Raw genomic sequence first — 21,921 nt, 5'->3', positions numbered from 1 at the left:
TGGCAAAGTTTACTCGTGAAGATTGATCCCTGGTAACTTTAGAACTGACGCCGGACTCGCTTTCATGAATGGTGTCAATTCTTGACGCTTGGTGCTGAAGGTGGCTATCAGACGTTAGCAGAGCAGTGTCTGTCATGGCTAATGGTGGTTTTCCATTACACAGTTCTAGCATGACTTGGCTCGACTCGACTTTTTGTGCTTTTCCGTTAGTTATAGTACCTGGGGCTTTCGTTTAGTACCTGCTCTTACGAGTTTCCAAGTGAGCTGAGCTGATACTAAAATGTGAAGTCGATAGACTGCCGCCCACTGATTGGTCAGAGAGTGTCGTCACTGGAAGAGTAATGAAAGAATAAAAGCAAACAATGCCGAACTGTAGATCAGTTAAAAAGACTTTAAAAATCCTGAAAACATGCGTTAATCTCCAACAATATACATAGAATGAATAATAGTGTATGAATAATAAATATGTAGAAAACTGTGAACTGTAAACCTGAACTGTAACGTGCATGAAAAGAGACAAAACTATTATGAATTTACATTGTAAAGAGATATGGCATGTGGAGTAGAGCCCAGTAGTGCTAGAACTGTATAATGGAAAAGCACCAAAAGTGATGGTGATGTCTGCCATTGTTGGTTACACTTTGTCCAAAAAATGGTAATGGGGACAATTATCTTGTCTGAGAGCTTGAAACGTTCAAAGTGGTTTGATTGTCTAGTGTCTGTGCTTTTTTGGTGGGGGCTGACACTTGGTAAATGAACATTTCTCAACTTCTGCCACAAGCAACAAGGGCCAGACAGACTTGGGATTGTCTCGTATCTACTATTTTATTGAACTTTGAGTTTTTTTTCTTCTCTGCAATAATGCAGCAGTGAACTTTAAGCTTATTAGTTCCAAAATCAATAACAGAATGTTTTTTTTTACGCTACCCTGATTAAAATTCTCACTGTTTCATTGTGAAGCCCAAAGTAAAAATGTTTTAAAATGTCATGTTTGGTGAGAGCAACAGTCCAAATCCTGCAGAATATAACCAGAGAGCTAAAAATACACACACACCTGAGAAGCTTGAACCAAAGACAATTACTCAAAAAGATAAAGTGACGAGAAAAATATTAAATTGGCTGCCTTTGTTGCCATATTGGAACCCCCCCAAGGCAATGGCTAACAGTAAATTATGATATAAACAAAGATGATGTCAAGCTTGTTCCACACTTTATTTTGTTTACTTAATTTAAGGTAATGTTGCCAAATGAAATGAACCAATGTGGCTCTCTAATTAAACTTGTACGGAAAAGAACTAAGCAGTTCACACTTTAGTCCTTTTGCCTTTTTGTTTTTGGTATTAGATACATAATTAAACTGTAGAGCTGCAACTAGCAGCTCTATTCTCTATTCATCTATTAGTTTTTGGTCCAAAATAATGATGACTGGTGTTTCCCAAACATCATAATGATTTGGTTTTAATGATTTCTTTGCTGTATGAATGAAAAAAATGAATGATAAAATGAAAAAAAAAGATTTTTTTTTAACAATTAAAAGCCACTCCAAATTATTAATCGAGAATCAGAATAGAATAGGCTTCAGTTAAATATTTACTTAAGAGAGCCTCTCTTAAAGGGTGACAGTATCTGACTGTATTGAATATAGACTTGAATTTACAGACTGGAACAAGAGCTTTTAATGCTTAAACATCAACCACTAACATATTGTGGCTCTCTCCATTAGATCTCCATCAATGTGTTCTGACCTTTTAATGGTTAGAATGTGTGTCAGTTTGTATTTTAACTCCTGTTTGTCATTGTGCAGCCTGCAGTTTGTGCTTCTGTGTCACATTTTTGAGATCAGAGATCAGTATTCCAATCTTTTATTTCCAAGTATTTAAACATGTAAGAGATGGTGCCATTTGTAATGGAAAACCAAGCAAAAATATGGATCACAGATTGACTTGAAGAGTGAAAGAGAAAAATGAATGGTAGACCAATTGACGGCTGTATAGTTTACGATTCTTCTTTTGTGGTGTTTTTCCAAGCTTTCACTGCAGCCTCTTTCACTTTTGCGGGTTTTATTTTTCATTAAGTCTCCTGTTAAGCAGGTAAAATTCAGCGAGTCGGATCTTGGGCTAGCAATTGTTAGCAATACCAGTCAATAACATCGTTCGACATGGTATTTTACGCACACACAAACAGTATAGAAACATGTCTATGTACAACTGATTTACTGTGAAACTAAAAAACAGAAGTGTTTACCCATCGTGGCTTCCTAACTCAGGTTTTATGAGGTTGCTCCAAGTTGGAAATCCAAATTCAGGGGGCGTTTATTGACCTTGGAAATTCCCACTTCCTACTAAAATGAATTGAAACACATAAGTCTGGAGACTGACTTGGTCCAGTCCAAAACTGTCCACTTCTGTCCCCTGATGACCTCCTTGGTTGTTTTGGCTGTGTTTTGGTTTGTTGTCTTGGTTCATGATGAAGGATTTCTTGATCAGGTTCATCCGTTTTCAGTGTACAGCAAAAATCGAGGAACTGGCCTCACTGCTTCTAGACTTTTGTAGGGGATCTAATCAAGAGCCTCATCAAAACTGAATTTGTTCTTTGTTGGCTCAGACGCCATCTCTTCACAATGTTTTTTTGAGAATCCCTGAAGTAGTATTTTCATTAGTCAGACAAAGAGACCTATAGAAATATGTGGGTAAAAGGACAACCTTCCATGGCAAAGGTGGTAAAAACTAGTTTGAGCTGCTATTAATAGTTTTTTGCATTAATTTCAGAGTATGCCAGTGAAACCAAATGTCAAATTGATAAAAAAAAGTAATTTTTCCCCTTTCTTCTTCCATTTTCTGTTTCTCCTTTGTGTCCTGATCTCTTACCGTCTCAGCTGTAAGTATAATTTGTCACTGTCACTTAACTATTTGTCTTTTAATATTTTTTTCCCCCCTACACTGATTCTGTTTCTGCCACTTCCTGTAGGCTTTTGAATAATAATTATTTCTATTCTGGTGCCTGTGTTTTGGCAGATCATTTTGTATGTGTAACTGGCTTTGGCAGATTTATTACTTATTTACGGTTTATACATTTTTGATCCAATCCAATGCTACTTCATTTATAAACATGGCTGAAAGAAAGTGCTGTACATCAGAAATCAATAAAACAAAGATGTATTAGACAATCAATACAAAACGATAAAAAAGATAAAACCAATGTCGAAAGCCAAAGAGATCACAAAATCTTGATAATTACTAAAACTTTACTCACAAAAGTTATCTTCCTTACCTGTTTCTTGAATTTTATATTTTGTTTGTACGTTACGTTTATTCAAATTATATCAGTGCAGCTTTGACGGACAGATCCTGTGTATAAATTGTTATTATTGACCACTTGGGCTTTGAATCTCAGCGATAGACGTCCACTCTTACTCGAATTATCAGGCGTTTCTCACACATCTACACCGTATCTGCATGGCCGGGCTAAGCTTCACGAAAAACAAGCAGCTCAACCTGTACTTAGCACCCTGTCTGACATTTACGAGAAACACGACTCCTGAGAAGTCCAAGCAATTGAGACGCAGCGAGACGGTGTGAACAAGGAGACAAAATGTGCTGGAATTTACTTTTATTCTTTCCAGATTTTAACCCCCTCTCATTCCGTATCCCCCCCAACACACACACACACACACACACACAACGCCGAGAGAGAATCCTCCACTGAGCATGTGCAAAGCATGCGTGTCAAAATAGCCGCTCTGAGGGATTGAGCAGATTCACCTTTTCTCAAGTTCACATCGGTGGCAGCACCGGGTGAGTTGTGGGAGTTTATTTGGCACGCCAGAGCGCGGGGAGCTCTCGGGTTTCGGCTGATGGACGCATCAGGCCGCACACACACCAACACACCTGTCGCTGTCTGTTAAGGCAAAAGGAGCCTGAGCGCAGCACAGGGCACGAAAGGGAAAGCAAGAGAGGGTTAACGTGAGGGGGTTTCTTTGGAGGAGCAGTTGAAAAGTGATTTGGAGAAAGTTCTTTTGTCTGTTGTGAGTGGAGAAATGTTTTTTTTTGTAGGATCTAGAAAGATATCAAGAAAGTAGTAAGGATGGGTGGGGTCGAGCAGGGTCAAGTTCCCGAAGCAGCCACCCAACCCTCCCTTATCTCCTCCTCCTGCCACAGGCCAGGACCCTATACATAGTACTGATGCTGCTTTTTAGCTGTCTAGCAGATGGCCGCTCTGCTGCTGCAAGGATCACTTTGCCTCAGATTCACCAGATTCCCTGGCTCGCGATCAAGTCAGGGGTGCAAGAGGGAGACAGAAAGTGGCCTTAAGTAAGTGCCTTGGCCATGGGTGCGCACACATACATACACGCCTGTTTAATTACATTTTTGAGATCTGATCACAGTGATCGAGATAACGCCGCCATTTATTTCAGAGAGACGTTGGCATAATCGTCCACTCTGCTCTTCACGTCGCTCAGATGACAGGACGGCATCCGCTCTTTGTAGCAGGTTTTGATCTCCAGTGCAACTCTGACCACTTCTGGTTCTGAAGTTGCACTGTGAAATCAATCAAATTATGTGCGGTTTATTTACGGTCGCCCCTTTTTTCAAATTCAAGTGAGAATACACTCAGCTGGTGGTAGGGATGCAACTGACCATCATTTTCATAATAGATTAATCTGACGGTTACTTTCTTGCGTAATCATTTGGTCCATAAAATGTTTCTCAAACCTGGAAATGATTATGTTCTCAAAGGTCTTGTTTTGTCCACAAACCAAAATGATTAAATTTGAATGATTTCTTTGTTATATGAAATGCAAAGAAACCAGAAATTATTCACATTTAGTAAGCTGAAAATGAGATAAACTTGTTAATCCCTTTAAAAACACTAAAATCAAGTAATTGTTTCAGCCCTAGCTGGCAGTTTATTAGGAACAGTTCAGCAGTTCAACTCAACACTTGTGCTATAAATCATACCTTTGTGAAGGTTACAGAGTCCAGTATCTGCTCCAAATGTTTTGAAGATGTGTTTTTTTTGAGGCTGCAGTTTGTAGTTGTTGAACTGGATTGTAATAAACAGAAAAGCCGTTTGAGAGAAGTGCAATAAACTGGCGACACAGTGTCGTACAGCATTATTGAATCATAAGCTAGAAATATAAAGGGGAATCTAGGCTTAAAGGCATTTAATTTAATTGGTTTTCTTTCCCTTTTATGTTTTGTTTGACTATTGTATTTGTATTCTGTGTTTATATATGTGTTGCATATTATATTCACTGAATTGTAAATAGTGAGCTGTTTTGGCCAGGCCTCCCTTCATTAAGGAGATTCTATCTCAAGGCACTTCCTGGTGAAATAAATCAATTTAATTGCCGCTTTAGAAAAGTTGTACTGAGAAATGGAGACATTTTGTGAAATCCACTTTAAAGACAACCCTTTGTTTCCTTAGCAGTTCATATTTGATTACGGTAAAAGGACACGGGACTCGGAGCGTAACATAACCAATTAACAATGTTGTTGTTTTGGGTATTATGTTATTTTTTTCTGTCACCATTACACAGTATTAAAGTATTCATTTCATTCAAAGTTAATAAGGCTGTGTTCAACTAACAGGTGGAAAACATACCCTTTTCCCCATGAGGGTTCAAGCAACACTTTAGAAAGGTTATAAAGTTATAAAAAGTTATAAAGTTGTTTATTTATATATCTTTACACTAATAATCACCAATTAGCCTCTACAAAAGACATGGGCATTGACATATTATGACAGTAAAGTGTTTCTACCGAGTGGAACAGTTTCGTTTGCTACAGTGTGGTACATATTGCTTGAAAAATTGAAAATAACCAGCCCAAACGTTACATTTTTTGGCACCTTTTCTTTGTTACGGTACAGTCTGGTTGGCTCCACCCATAACAGTCACCTGACTGGGACTGGGAGTCACTTTTCTGAGATCAGTATAAATATCCCATGGAGGTTGAGGCAAACTATACTCGTTAGGGGTGGGAATCACAGAGTACCTCACAATACAATACGCGATACGATGCCAATGACATCATGATACAACGATTCTGTAATAATCAGTACATTGCGAGTCAATCATATAGCGATACCACTCGATATCTGTCTAACTGGAGAAAACAAAACGTTAACTTGAAAAGTTAAGGATTTCTCTTCTTCGAAATATCTCTATTTCCCCAAGCATATCGATTATCGTATTGCATGAGGAAGGGCGACTATATATCACCAAATTGATATTTTGACCCACCTCTGATTCTCTTCCAAAGTTTGATGACCTGCTGAGACAAACGGCCACAAACTGAAAAAAAGTACTGTACTGTACCAAATCGAACTGTGTTGATATGTGTTCAGTCTCCAAACAACAAGCTGTGTTTGTTCCGGCTACCAGGAGCTGCAGCAGTGATTTAGAGCCAGTGCTGATCAGTAATCGCCTCAGTGAACGTCCAACAATGCATTGTGGGGCATTTAAAACGCTGCTGCTGTGGCCTGTTGTGCCAGCTCAGCTCCTCATTTACTTCACCACTGTCTCCGCTGTGCTTTAATTCATCCATTATAAGTGCGTCCAAGATTGATTTATTTTTTTTATACTGCCCGCAACACAAACTGACCAAAATATACTGCGTCTTCAATAAACGTTGTTGATTTATTCCGTATAATCAGGAACATTGACCTCTCATTGAAGCTGCGCTAATTAGCCTCTGTATAAATTTACCTCCACTATAAATCACCAAATGCTCCTTTAACATTAATTTTTCAGCTGTTTTTCTTTCATCTTTGCGGAATGTTCCTCTGGAATAATATTGAATATGTAAACTTTTTTGTTAACATATGGGTAAAAGGTACACTTGGTAAAATTTGGCATCATTTATTGGGGAAATTTATGTTGCAGCTGATTATTCCTCACCTCATTTTTGGAGAAACTATGTAGTCAGTTAGCATCAATATTTATATATCTATATAAAGTTTGTTCATTGTGAAGAAATATTATTTTATCTTCAATTTTTTTACCTAAATTTTACACTCTGGACCTTTAACAAAGGGGCCAGTTTTTCCCTTAGCAAGATGATAGGTATTTAATTGTTCTATAGCCTTGAAATAATCATAAATAGGGAATGATGACGATTCCCAACTATTCTTTTCCCTTATTTTTCCACCTTTATTTGCTACTCCAGCATTTTCAGCAATTCATTCATCACAACTTCTACGTCAAGATTACCTGCTCTTTATACTTTGAGATATTCAGCTTTTTTCTGCCATTTATTTTCAATGGGGAAAATAAATGGACCACTCATCTGCCTTTGATTTAATTAGTGACTGTGGAAACGTGAAAACTATGGCCGGAAATTGCTGACTCAGCAATTACAACTGTTGTGCAGTTGCCAGCTAAAACAAATGGTTATTAAAAATCAGGACAATAATAGTTGAAAGTTCTCGGAGAGCTCAACTGCAAGAATTTTTGTTTGTTATTTTCTGGGTAATTAATTCAAAGTGTGCTTCTGTTGTTGTCTCCCACATGTCAGGAAAAAACAAACCAAACAAAAACAACAAAGCTTCAAAAACCTGTGAATCACTGTGGGTGACTTTTGCCTTCCTACAGTGTCTGTTTGATCTTTGACATCATCAAAAAGAGACAAGAAAAAAGCAAGTTTTAATTCCTTTATTTCTTTGTTTTGTCAGAATAAGATTGGCTTTGTAATGCAGAAAAACATCTGATGGCATAATGAGGAGATTTGTTCAAAAGGGTTTTTTTCTCTCACATTTTTCCGGTCACAGGAACAGTAAAATGTCTTTTGTTTTAAAATCTGGTCGGGGGTCTGTTATCTCACCTCCATGCAGCCTGGATCCAAATCTATTGAATTAATACTGCTGTGAAGGAGGTGGGAGCCAGAACCATGGCAACCATCAGCTCGGATTAGTGTGGGACGTGAGCTGGCAGGAGGCGAGCACACACAGCACACTACACACTCTAACACACGAACAAATCGATATGAGTGAGTGAGTGTGTGTGTGTGTCTGCGTGTGTGTGTGTTGCCAAAAAAAAAAACCCTGACCCTCTTCATCTTGACAGATACAGATGTTCATTTAGTGGTTGCACTGACTGAATCCAGCTCTTCCTTCCTCCCACACGGATGCAAGTGTCTTTGTTACTGGTTTAGAAATGATATCAATTCATAGCTGTACTGGCCTCACTGCTGTTCATTAATGTAGCTTGTGTTGTATTATATTGTTTGTTTTTGGTGATGAAAAATGTTTTAATTTGACAAGCAGGAGTTTTCATTCATAATTTATCTGCTAGAACATTTTCATTGCAGCATGTCTATAAAAATATCTTCCCTTGTCCTGTGAGGATGTGTTATTTCAATTTATGCCAGAACTATTTGGGAAATGAAGGATCACACTGCTTTATTTGCAATTTGATGCAGTACAGGGCCACACGGCCAAGTAGTGGATGGATTGGACACCCTAAATTGACCGTAGGTGTTAATGTGAGAGGGAATGGTTGTTTGTCTCTTTGTGTTGGTCCCGCATTGGACTGGTGAAGGACTGTCCTGGGTTTACCAGCAGCTGGATAATGTGTCGGACAATGTATGAATGATTCATTACACTTTAAAAGAAGAATTATTGTGTTAGTCAACTAAAACTGTATTTTTGGAATACATGTATATAAACATGTTTAAACTGAGAATGTACTTCTCGACGTTTGAATAACACACCCACACAATGCAACTGCATATTCTCAGTGTGTAGTTTTACAGTTCTTTCCTCTGGCTAAAACCCAGAAATAGTAGAAGAAGCTGGTTCACAGAAGAATAAGACAACAGTGACATAGAAAAAATATGGCAAAAGTAAGGCTGGTACATTTTCAGACTGATTTTATGCTTTTATGCAACATGAAATTAATATTTCATGTTGGTAGATGGTAGGAAGTCTTAGAAAGACATATGCTAACTACTAGCCGCCAGCTAAACCAGGAACCTCCTACACATTTAGTTTAAAATGTCCCTCTATACAAGCACTAGTATACAGTATGTATACAAGGTATACAAGGTACTAGTACACAAGGACAGTAGTCTAAAGGACTGTAACGCACACTCTTTAACTTACAACTCCCTCTAAAAATATAAGCTAGCTCCTTAACATCCGGTCAGTTGTTGCTAACGGGAATCTTGGACGTTAGTAATTAAAACTCACGACATTGATCAAAAAATGTCTACATTGTCTTTCAGTAGTTGTTTTAAGTCCTTATGGATTTTAAAATGGCCTAAAATTAAAAATATGTTTGTTTTTAGCAGCGTGCGGGGACAACAGCAGAACATTACTACATCACATACTCTGACACCACTAATATCTATAATTCATCGCTTAATACTCTGGGTAGCTTCTGCAGACACTGACTGTAGAACATCTCTGCATCTTTGACCGACAGTTTAATGGAAATAGTCGAGCTGGATTATTGAAAACCAGGAAGAGACTGATGTGCATGGAAATATACAGATACAGAAGCTTACAAGGTTTAAGTCCGTTTTTTGAAACCTTGATCTGTCGGATGACTCTCTTTCTCTTCTCTTCTCAGGACGATGAGGTGGTGCTACAGAGTGTGGCCACCATCCAGAAGGAGCATCGTAAGTTCTGCCTGGCCGCTGAGGGACTCGGGAACCGTATATGTTACCTGGAATCCACTTCAGAAGCTAAGGTGAGGAAAGAATGCAAGCACGTCAAAAGTGGATGTTTCATTTTCTTATTTTAAAAAATACAAGATTCAAGATTCCACTGCTGATGACTGTCCCTTTCAAGCTGAAAATACATTTTTCTTTTATTTCTTTCAGATTTTTCTGACATTGCTTAAGCCATTTATTTCATTCATCACATACAAGTGATTATTTAAACTAATTGTCCTCACTTTTAGCCATTTTAGTTGTTTGACCATAATTTTTACATTAAAGCTTATTAGTGTCAGTGTTCCTGATATAATTAAATCAGAACTTGAAATTATTTGATATATTTTACCATTTTTTTCATTTACTCTCCTTCTGACAACTTCAAAGGTACATCCTGTGGTTTAAAAACTACTTGTAGAAAAAAGATTTGCACCATGGAGTCTATAGCAGAGAAATCCAACTAATGTAATTAACTGTGCACCTCGAAAAGCCTCTTGAAACCGACCAAGATATGAATAGTCATTGTGTTCGACTAAATGATGAGTAAAAAGTCAATTGTGATGAAACATGAAAACACAGTAGATCGTATTAGCAGTATTGTAATTAGTGTGGTATGTTTTATATGGTATTAAAATGTATAGTATAGTATAGTTTCCTCTGTGGCAGCATCTCGTCCACGTAAAAGAGTGTAAAATCAATAGAGACACTTGTGATTTCTTTCCCTGAGACCCATCTGTCTTTTTGGAGAGGAGCCGTCTTTTCAGATCATGGGGATAAATTAAAAACTTCAGCTTCCGTGAAGGTTGCGTGGTGCAAAACTATTGCCGTTGAGATTTAAGACGAAACCTTAAAAAGCAGATGCAGTGGAGCATAAAATACAACCCCCCTTCCTCCAGGATCAGGTCTGGCTGTGTTGCTTTCAGCTTGACCAGAATCTTAACAAACACAACAGGACATAATGCACGAGGGCAGTAAGGGATATTGCACTTTGTTTCTGCACCAGTGCATATAAATGGTAGGTTACAGAGCCCAGACTTTATATTTTTCTAAATTATATTGATCTCCATGAAAGAAAGATCTCATATCGGTTCATGGAATCCTCTTAATTGATCTTAAATATGTCATTTCCTGTATCCGTTGCACAAAGAATATTGTAGTTGCACAAAACCAGAAATTTGATTGACTGCTCAAGAGGACAGTTTAGTTTGTTTGTGTCGTCCAGTGTCACCACAAAACTACGCCGCATGACTGTTTTCTTCCTCTGATGAGCAAAGAATTCATGGATGGATGTGCTCACAGCACACACTGCTAGGCAATTTTGTAATTACTTCAAACTGTCTCATGCCCTTTCAGGCTGTATAGTTTGAGCTCAACCTAGGTTTTGAGCTTCTAGTGTGAATTATCACCCAGGACCGCACAGTAGAGTTGCTCTGTGTTTTCATATTATATAAAAGGTGTATAGTCTAACTACTGTAGGGGTCACATTAATATATTAAGTTTGCACCAGGTTAGAGAGATCCAAATGTTTGCCAATTTTCTTTAAAAATATCTTTTATAAACCTGAAAAAATACAAAAAAATCGTATGGAAACTAAAAATATTTCCAGGTGACTCGATATTAAACTGCACTGAGTCCGTTCAGGAAATCAACAGTGATACCCAGGCCTGAATATGATGTAAGAATGAAGTGTGATTGTGTTTATTGTTGTTTTCCTTCAAGGAGTGAAGCTCCTCGTTGCGAATGCATCTCGCTGCGTTTGGTGTTGCAACACAACAGAGCTGTCAAACCTATTTTAGAAAAGCTGTGTTTCCAAAAATAGACGGCAAATCATTGTGGCTCTGTAAATTTGTGTCTTAAAGATCACCAGTCACAAAGTCTTCAGTGATAATCCTGAGATGTACTGCATAGTGTCTGTGAGACAGACAATGCGGCACCTACAGTATAAGCATGCTGATAATGTGCTTGCTGTTTTAATTTTGGCTTCACACTTACTTACTGTGTCTGAGCGACAGTCACATGACCGCAACTGTAAAGCTCTCCTCTGCCAGGTCTGGATGTTTTTATGAGCTGTGCATATCATTTAAAGCCTGATTTTCTTTTTTTTTTTTTTTTTTACGGTGCCACTGAACTATAGGTCGGTAAATAAAATTTAGGGGACAGGGAGGGAGGAGGACGTGTTTTTTTTGCTCACCCACCTGGAACTGATGCTCATTCAGAGGGCGACACTGTGGCCTGCAGAGCTCTGCTCGGAGACAGTGCATCACAAACACCTCCCCTCCCCTCTCCTCCCTCCTCTCACCTTGGTACCGGTGACGGCGCTTCCTTGGGTGTGAAATGTGGCGTTGAGCGTCGAGGGTGACAGCTGTGGTTTGGCACCAGGCGAGGAACTGTCATCTGCTCACTGATCTCAGGTGCTGGCACCTCATTTAACAGACTCGAATGAAGCCTGGTTCACCCCCCGTCACATCACGTCACGCGGCAGAGAGGGAATAAGAGTAAACACAGACACGTCGTGATGATTAAATGATCAGTGCGCTTTCATTAACCCTAAGTGCTCACGCTGCACAGATCAGTGCCGCAGGTCCACCCCATGGTAAATTGCCGCAGGAATAATACACATCTTCTTATATAGACATCCTGTGATGCGTGTTTATAGGTCACATCTTCAGGCTTTACAAGATGCATTGGTGGAGTAGTGATAATTGTACAGAAGTCACAAAATAGTCCATTTTTATTTATTTATTTTTCTCATAAAAACAAGTCATTTCCAAATTTCACAAATTCAAGTACTTTTTGCTCAGGTGTATTAATAAAGTTGGTGAAAATGGAAAAAAAACATTTTTGCCTATATATTGTGCTGAAAAAAAGGATATAAAATACTCTATATTACACATTCTTATAGCCTCTGTATATATGTGTTTTAACATAGTAATGGAAAAGCAAGTTGAGGTGACCTTTAGAGTTTTAAAACAGTTACTGTGAGCGTGGTTGCCAGGTTTGACAAAATAGGTATAAAAGATGCTGCACCTCCATGTATATAACTTTCCCACAGTCTTTTTTATTTTTGTGTATAAATATTTAACCTATTTGGTGGAGTTTGAAAGTGAAAGTGTGTCTGCTCTAAAGCGGCAGTGGAGAATTATCACAGGAGACGACAAGGCAACAATAACAGACTGTAACATTATATAGGTTAAATATTCAAGTGATAGGGAGAGAGAGAGAGAGAGAGAGAGAGACGGCGTAAACTAACCAGTGTTAGAGTTAACCCTTATTATTGTTTGCCACAGACACGACTCCTTATATGGACATCCTGGGGTGTGTTTAAAATGCATTTTTTCCATGAGTTGTTGAGTCAAAGTTATGATTAATTTTATATCGAAGTAGCGAAAATTGTGCAGAAGTCACAAAATAGACCGTTTTTATTTTATTTTTCTTCATAAAAAACGAGCCAAGCCAACTTTGAACTATGACATATTTCCAAATTTCACAAATTCAATACAGTACTTTATGCTCAGTTGTGTTTATATAGTTGGGGAAAATTAAAAGATTATAAAATTTCATCAGATTGCCTATAGGTTGTGCTGAAAAAAAGGATATAAGACACTCTATATTGCACATTCTTATTGCCTCTGTATATACTGCATGTTATAACATAGTAATGGATAAAAAGCAGACTAAACTCTCTGTGTTCTAAGGGTTAAACAAGAACAATATTTATCAGAAGTGCTTAAAAATTATTAAGGTAACACCTAAATCAACAAAATAATGTAACATCCACTAATGGAAACCCAACATATACATCACCAACATTTTATAATTATGTATTTAAAATAAAACTAAAAGTAAAATAAAATTTGAGTCAATTCCGTGTCTTAATCATTTTTTATTATTTCTGTTGACGTTTTAGGTTCTTTAGCATCGCTGGCTTTATTCCACATGACTGTTTACTGTCAACATAAAAAACACCACAACCATCTGTGTTGATTAAATTTATTTTTTCCCCCTGTGGCTCTCAGCCCGTCGATTCTGCCGTAAATCCTTTAAAATGGGACATAAACATATACACTTTTCATTTTTGCCTCATAGAAAAAAAAAAAGGCAAAACAATAATTCTCCCTAAAAGACCCCGTGCACTATACAGTGTTTGTTTTTAATGGTTTTATTGAGTATGCTGGCATCTCTGGCACAGAGAAATGAACTATAGCAGGATTTGGATGCTCAAGGGCATGTTTAATAGCCGGATCTTACACATATGTATATATGTATATATATATATATATATATATATATATATATGCCCCTTTTGTTAGAGAACAAGAAGTAAGTTGTTCAGATTCACAGCTGCGTGTCCTTGACAAAATGGAGGAATGAATTCACGTTCAACTTACAGCCTAAAGGGGATTCTGGCCTTTTGAATAAAACAGTTTGATCTCTTAAAGGGTCATTTTTTAACACTTTTTTACATCTTATGTAATTGTATTTCTCCAAGATCCCAAGAGTATGGAAGAATGACTTTCAGAAAGGTCACTGTTTCCACTGAGATTTTTTCTTCTTATATGCCAGACATTACACAATGTGTCCTGACTCTAATCTTGCCAAACACAGAAAGAAAGTATGATAATTGCAGTGAATAATTCATAAGAGGTATGCTCAGGGTTATCACGGTAGAAGGTCGTATTGTGTCACTGCGTCGTGTCATGTCGTGTCCTCTGGAAAAGCAAAAGTAAATACACAACTTCTGAGGGGAGGTTATCAGATTTCGGTCGGTTGTCGCTGGCGATGTCTGCGTGTAAGTGCAGTTTATAAACAGACAGTATATAGTGGGTGCTGGAGGTTCCCGTGCGTGTGTTGAGTTACAGAGTCTGCGCCATCCTCATTATCACCCTGGAGCTCACATGTATCACTTAAGTGCAGGAATTCAGGGGACAGACAACCGGAGCGACACCTTAAATCGTCACGGAGAGACACAGACAGTCGTGCATGTTAGGTGAGACCTGAGTATTGTTAATGTAAAGCCACATAATGTCAGGATCACCTAAAGATCCTGGCAAGGACGTCGTTTGTATGTTTACACGTCCTTTTGATCTCAAGTGGCCTGGACCAGTAAAATAATAGCATAATAATAATAACCTATAAACAACAAGATCTCCACATTTTTCCCCTCTGTTTTACATTTAATAAAGTATATTTTTTACAAAACATAATTACAAACAACCAGAAAGTGCAATTTACACGTGTGTGTTACATCACAGTGGATCTACGAAGCTGCAAAACCTTTAGTCACAGGTATCTGGAACTATATAATTATTCATTAAATTTTAACAAATTCATCCTGCGTGCTGGATTGAACCCTCTGGTGGACCGGTTCTGGCCTGCAGGCCATATGTTTGACGCCCCTGTGTTAGCCCCCCACGTTTCTCAAACTGTGGTACGTGTAGCACCAGTGGTACGCGAGCTTCCTCTTGTGGAAATATTTTGGGTCTATGCCCGGGTGTGTGACCGGAGCGGAGCTGAGGAATTTTGCGCAGAAAATGAAACAAATAACAAAAAATAAATGAATTATTAAAATAATAATCATTATCTCCCGCTCCTTGTTAATCTAATTTCACTATACCAGTGTCTGAAATTAGGTTTGTGAGGAAGAGGAAATTAACCGTAGTTTGCTGAAAACTTTGGCCGACTTACTTCACTATTGGTATTTATGGTAATTTTCTGTGTTTTCTTTTTAATATATTATTTATTCCTCAAAGTTTGCGCTAGTACAGCATCTTTGAAATCTGCTTTAATGTTCTAAGTTGAAGTAAATCTGTAGCTTTACATAACACAGAGCCAGAGAAGTGTAATGTGCTGAGCAATAAGGTTAAAAAAAAACAACTAAATAATTACTAGCCAGTGCAGTCAGAGGGAGCACACATTTTTACAGCCCCGCTCATAATCCCACACGCTCATTAGCAAAACACCAGAATGCGGAAAAATAAGCCGAGAATCATCAGAATTTTTCATGAGTGAGCTCCACTCGCCTCAGAGCGAGTCTCTTATCGCATGCAGTTAATTTCATATCCATTCGCTGATAAATATTTATTACGGTGTGAAAAGAAGTTTCACACGCTGTTTGTTTAAATAATTCAATGCAATTTTATTCTGTTTACTTTTCTAAAGTACACATTAAGATGCAGCAGCATGTGTGATCTGAGCACCGGAGTTGAGGCCACGTCCAGCTACTATGGTACCTTTCTGAATTTAAATATCTCGCCGGTTTCAGCTCAAGGATTTGTTTCCCCAAAAACCAAAACAAAAAATGTATAGTTAAATATTTATTTAGTATTATTTATTTATCAGCCTCAGCTTGGAGCTACTTTAAAACTTGACACTGAAATATTTATCGAGGGTGTAGCCTCCGTGTCACAGTCAGACAGACGGGTAGTTTTAAAGTGTCAGTGGTAAAGTCGTAAAGTGTGACAAAATACATTTAAAAAAGGCGTTTTTTTGGTGAACTTTTCCGTCTCATTTTCTATAGAGAGGTTTGTTGACTCAGTCTGGCAGTTTGTTGTGTGGAGTTAGGGGTTTTCATGGAGGATAAACTGCTAATATAGTCAGTACATGTATGTTTCCTTTGTGTGTAAAGTACTAAAGGGGATACTTGAGTAAAAGTACAAGTATCTTACCAGAAAAATGACTTTGGTATATGACATTTACCGTACTTAAGTATCAAAAGCAATTTTCTTGATAAAAAAAAGTGAGTGGTGGCTCAGTGGTAGGGTGAGTTGTCTTTTACCTGAATGGTTGTGGGTTCAATTCCTGGCTCTGCGTCCTTGAGCGAGACACTTAACCCCATGTTGAAGCGTATGAATGGATGAAAACTGACGTGTAAAGCAGCTCATCAAGACTAGAAAAGCTCTCTATAAATACGGACCATACTGTAATAACAACTCTTCTTCTTCTGATTTTATTTATGATTAGAGCAGGGGCCTCAAGCTCAAAATGTTGTTGCACAGCCAATTCAATTTCTAACTGTTTCTCTTCGTCTTGTTTCCCCACCCCCTGCTCCCTCTTTCCCTCCCTCCGTCCTGCAGAATGTTCCTCCAGACCTGTGTATTTGTAACTTTGTGTTGGAGCAGTCCCTGTCGGTGCGAGCCCTGCAGGAGATGCTGGCAAACACCGGGCAGAGCAACGAAGGGGTGAGTACCTACAGTAATATATTGATGACCCCTGAACCCCGCTTCCCTTCCGTCTCACACACACTCACACACACACACCTATGCTTTATTCTCTAAATTGGTTGTTTTCTAAAAATAAAGTGAAGGGATATTTCTGATATTTGCTGAATGAACTTGAAAAAACATCCCTCACTGGCAGTAACAGTGCTGGAATTACAGACTTCCAGAAGTTCTTGGTTTGAGTACTGACAACTTGATATTTCATGGATATATTTGAGGCCAGTATATAAAATAAAAAAATAAAAAAAATAAAATCTGACATTAGAAATATCTGACATTGATTATCATGTTGGATAATACTTTTCATTTATTTGTTTCTCGATGTTAAGGTTAAACACTGCAAAAAATTGATGATTTTTCAAATTCAGTTTGGAATTTAAACAGTGTAATGACCTCATCTGAAAGAGGCAACCTTTGCCAAAATCAGTTTGAGGCAAGATTTAAGCAAGAACAGGTGATTAAAATCAATATGTATGTATGATCCAAAGCTTAGCTTCAAAGACAAGCCCACAACTGGTGATTCTGAGAGCAACTCCACCACTAACAGTTAGTGACTTCTAAGCAGGAACTGTCTCATTTTATCCTCTGTAACAAGTTCCTGCTTTCTGTTGCTAATGAGAGGTCACTGTTGGTTTTGTGCGTGCTCTGCCACATGTCCAGCCTCTCTCTCTCTCCTCGCCCCGCACTCTCTTCACATTAACAGCGTGAGCCTCCTCCAGTTCCACTCCAGCTCACTTGGCATTTTTATTAGAGCGGGTAAGTATAGAGTATAATCTTTGATCAGGTGGATTTTTCTTCCTGTCGTGCCTCGGGAGGGTCGATGAGAGATGAAGACGCCACGTGCTCCATGTGAACTTCCATCAGATGCCCATAATCACTCGTGCTGCTCTGCTCTAACAGTCATACGTCATCACCTCGCCTAATACCTCAAACGGAGAGAGATCCACACATTGTTTGGGAAAAACAAAGAGAAAACAGTGCTTAATTATCATTATGTACGACATTTGTAGAATAAATTTGTGCGTATTGTCATCGCTGTTCCCTTTGGATACACGTAGTCAATGTTCATTCATTTATGTAAAGGACTAGTGTGTAGGATTAAGTGGCATCTAGAGGTGGAGTTGCATATTGCAACCACCTGAATTCCATTTGCAAACAAACAGGCATGGTGGGCACCACCGTGTGAAGTTTGACCCACATTAGAGGATTTTCAAATCTGACTTTAAAAACTTAGGCGACCACAGACACAACAAACTTTGTAACCCATTTGTAACCAAAGACACAATCAAACGATTTCAGTGAGTGAGTGTTTTGGGAGAAACTGTGGATGAAGTCAACTTATTTCTAAACAAGAGTACGCAACATCCGTTTCCCGGTCAACTCACTCTCATTGGTTATGGCAGGGTTCTGCTCACGCCACAAATCACAAATAGGTAAGACTCTGATGCATCCGTTAACCCCTCACACTACAGGATAATTTGGCCAGATAATCTCTTCGAATCAGCCTAAAATCAGAAGGCACCCATGATTGTCAGAAGGGCTAGATTGGGACCAAATTCTGGCCAATCATCCTCTAGTGTGGGGCAGGATTAAGACCAGATTAAGGCCACTGACAGGTCACAAACTGGACCTAGACATCGTCCTATCCAGAACCTGCTTGATAAATGTTAAATTATTGATAATATCCATGTTTTGACAAAGTGTCTGTTAGCACCAGAGGTTCCAGGAAACTAAATCAGCTGTAAAATGCCCACATGACCACACTAATCAGTGAAGTGTGATGAGCATTTTGACCTGATTTAGACACACAGGTGAAGATAAGCTGAGAACATTTAGGAAAGTAACTTCACGTGGAACTTTCTGGAAGCCAAATGTGGACACACTCATTAATTAACAAAAAGAAAGCAAAGGGAAAGTTAAAGTATACATTTTTTCCTTAAAATCAAACATTTTGGAATAACACTAATTTCTAGTGTGCATCTAAAGTGCTTAATTTGAAGTGTTTCTGTTATGTCAGTTGTTGCATATATTTAAGCACATGGCTTTATAGCTAGTATAAATGAACAAAAATGCAACATTTTTTTTTTTTTTCTAATTCCAATACATTTCCTTTGATGGATGCCACCTTAATTCAACACAATGGGGCCTCTTCAGCATCACTGGTTGTAAATACATAGAAGAGGCTCTTAGTATTCTTGGAGCAGCGCTGACAAAGCTATAGGAGCATGAATCACTGTGCAGTACAGGCGTAGCTACTGGAGCAGCCCATGCACACAGGATTACAATGCTGCTTGTAAGACAAACACACGGATGCAGCATAACTCAGTGAGTGTGAGCTGGTGCTGGGTTTGCCCCGCCTACAGCTGTACATTAACACACCACATTATTGTCTGGCACAGAAGGTTCGGAAAGTGTCTTATTTTGTGTCCACTGCCGGGGAGTCAGGCCTGCATTGTTATTAGCCTGGTTAGCAGATTTTGTTTTGTGCAACACTGTTGGCTGGCCTCGTTTGGCACGACAACATGATGTTGGCTGGAATACAAACTCGCTGGTAGCGAGGCTAATAAATCACCGTCCACTTCCTCTGTGCAGTTAAGGCCCATTTCCCCCACATTGTTAGTATCAGATTTGTGTAATTGACTGCCACCTCTCCCCACACCCCCAATAACACCTTCTTTCCATTTGTATTTGTGTGTTGCTAGACTGCTGACCATGAAAAATGGGTAGGTCCATGAGTTCACTCATCCATCATGTTGTCAGTTGTGCATGACAGATGCCCAAAGAGAGGGTTTAACTTCCGGGCACTTTCACTCAAAGTGACGCCTATTTCTCGATTGTCATAAAAGTTGCTTTTACAGCGTTGTACAAACACTTGGTTGATTGCTAATTGCAGTACAGTTCCAATTTTTTCCACCTCGAAAAATATTATGCAAATTTATATAAAAGAGATATTATTTCCTCCTTCAGATTAGTAAAAGTCAGCATATTTCTTCCCCTCAGCTGCTCTGGGCAGCGGCGGAGACAGTCGATTAGCTTGTCACAGACGTCTTTGAACCATAAGTTATGACAAACTTGAAATAGACTTCCATCCGTGCCCTCACCTTTTGCACATGAGTGAAATGTTTTGCCTGACCTCTCAGAAGACGACTTTGTGTGCGAGCACTTTCCAGAGAGTCTGCCTCACGTTTGCCTTAAAGCATTTTACATTGTTTTTTTGCTTCATGTTCAGTGAAATCTTCTTATTGGGTGTGTTGCTCTGTTTTCTCTGGGTTTGGTCTCTAACAACAGTTTATTCTTAAGATTCTAGTGACACGAGGAAATGTCCTGAAATCCCCTCGGATTTCAGATCACGTGCACGAGTGTTGAGCAAAGCCGTTTGAAGAATTTATCCATCTGTGCCTGACACATCGCACACAACACCTCTTTAAGTTTTTACTTTATGGTTGGTATTTAAGCATTCATCTTCATACACATCATCGCTGTTTACATAGTCATGCATCTTCATCGACTGTTATGAAGTAAATGTAACGCAAATGGTGCTCCGTCTCATTATACCGATGATGTGAAGGACGAGGCTTTGAATATGTACGTCGGAATCAATATATCAGATTGTACTTAGCAAATGAGTACGGTACAAAAATGTCTTCCTAATGGCTTTGAGGAACTGATTAGTGTGCCATGCTCCATTGCTTGTACTCTTCAGTGTAAGATAAGTGATTGATATGAAGTGAACATTTAGGTAACTTACTTAGTCATGGTTTGATGTAATGGCTCTGGCAAAGACGCAGCAGACGCTGCAAATTCTCTCGAAGCCAAGTCAGTGATGAGGAGATCGGTTCATTTAAGTGACTGGAGAACAGACACCGAAATCATTCATGTGGTTTGGAGTTAGTGGGTTTTTTTATTGTTTTTTTTTTTACCTGGGCCTGGACAATGTTGCTATAGCTATTAAGAGAAAATGAATGTCATCATCATTAAGTGGAGCCAACTGGCCTGTGCTTCCTTTGACGTTTATGGCCAGTGGTGATTATTTCAACTGCTTTTTGTTTATACAAATATATCAGAAGTGATAGTGGAAGCATGGGTCACGGTGGCCATTTTAAAACCAATTAACACCCCCAGTGCCGCAATTTGTATCATAAATCACAGTTATACCTCAACCCTGGCAACACATACATTTAAAAAAACATTTGTAAACATGCACAGTAATTGCACAGTATCATCTAGTTTTCAAGTTATCTCAAGTAATAACATAATCAAGTAGTAGCTGTCAAATAATGAATGAACATCTTGAAAGTCCATTCTCGAAAGTTGGTGAATTTGACAAAAAAAAAGGCCCTTGAAAGTTTAGCAAGAGAGTGCAAATTATGTGATTCCTGGGAAATTAAAATTCCAATATCTCACCAAAGAAAATGACAAACACTGACTTGTCCAGGATCCAAGGACAATCACTTGTCCAGATGCAGAGTGTGCTGCAATCTATTAAAGTAGACACCATGGTATTATTTGTCTTTTGTCTTCATATAATTGGTCCAATATTGCATCATATTGCCAGTTAACAACACTCTTTTGTGATGGCGCATACTGTAATTGTAATTCAGGATAGTGGTAAAGTAACTTGAATTTGAAAAAAGTAACTGTAGCTTATCAATACATTTAATTAATTCAGCCAACACAGGTAATTGTGTTTTTGGTTTCTTTGGAAACAAAAGATTTAGCAGCGAACCAAGTTTATAATCACTATTACTTTCATATACACAAAGTGTATTTGCTGGTGTATGACAACCTTTATAAGTTAATATTTAACTTTGGTGGTACACTTGTATCAAACAGAGAATATTCTGGACTGTTGGCATGGAGTGTAAAACCATGTAACATGATTTATTATTTTATATCTTTTTGACAAAAACAGACTCACACACACACACACACCACAAGACAATCCTCTCTCTCCAGCAGTCCAAAGCTCTTAAGGATACAGCACTTGCCACAGGGGGAAGCGACAAACCAAAGGTCACAGTTCCTGGCAGTGATGTGTCAGCATGACA

At 38.5% G+C, this 21,921-nt stretch overlaps 1 protein-coding gene across 1 annotated transcript in view; it reads left to right on the top strand.

Moving 5' to 3' along the window:
- ryr3 (ryanodine receptor 3) overlaps nt 1–21,921 on the top strand; it is a 128,279-nt gene that overhangs the window by 12,042 nt on the left and 94,316 nt on the right. The window contains exons 2-3 of the mRNA XM_044049129.1: nt 9,572–9,691; nt 16,730–16,834. Of these exons, the coding sequence (XP_043905064.1) occupies nt 9,572–9,691; nt 16,730–16,834 (225 nt within the window). The remainder of the gene's footprint in view (nt 1–9,571; nt 9,692–16,729; nt 16,835–21,921) is intronic.

Source organism: Solea senegalensis, linkage group LG17 (genome assembly GCF_019176455.1).
Source record: "Solea senegalensis isolate Sse05_10M linkage group LG17, IFAPA_SoseM_1, whole genome shotgun sequence".
NCBI classification, from domain to species: Eukaryota; Metazoa; Chordata; class Actinopteri; order Pleuronectiformes; family Soleidae; genus Solea; species Solea senegalensis.
This window is presented reverse-complemented; position numbering and strand designations above follow the sequence as displayed.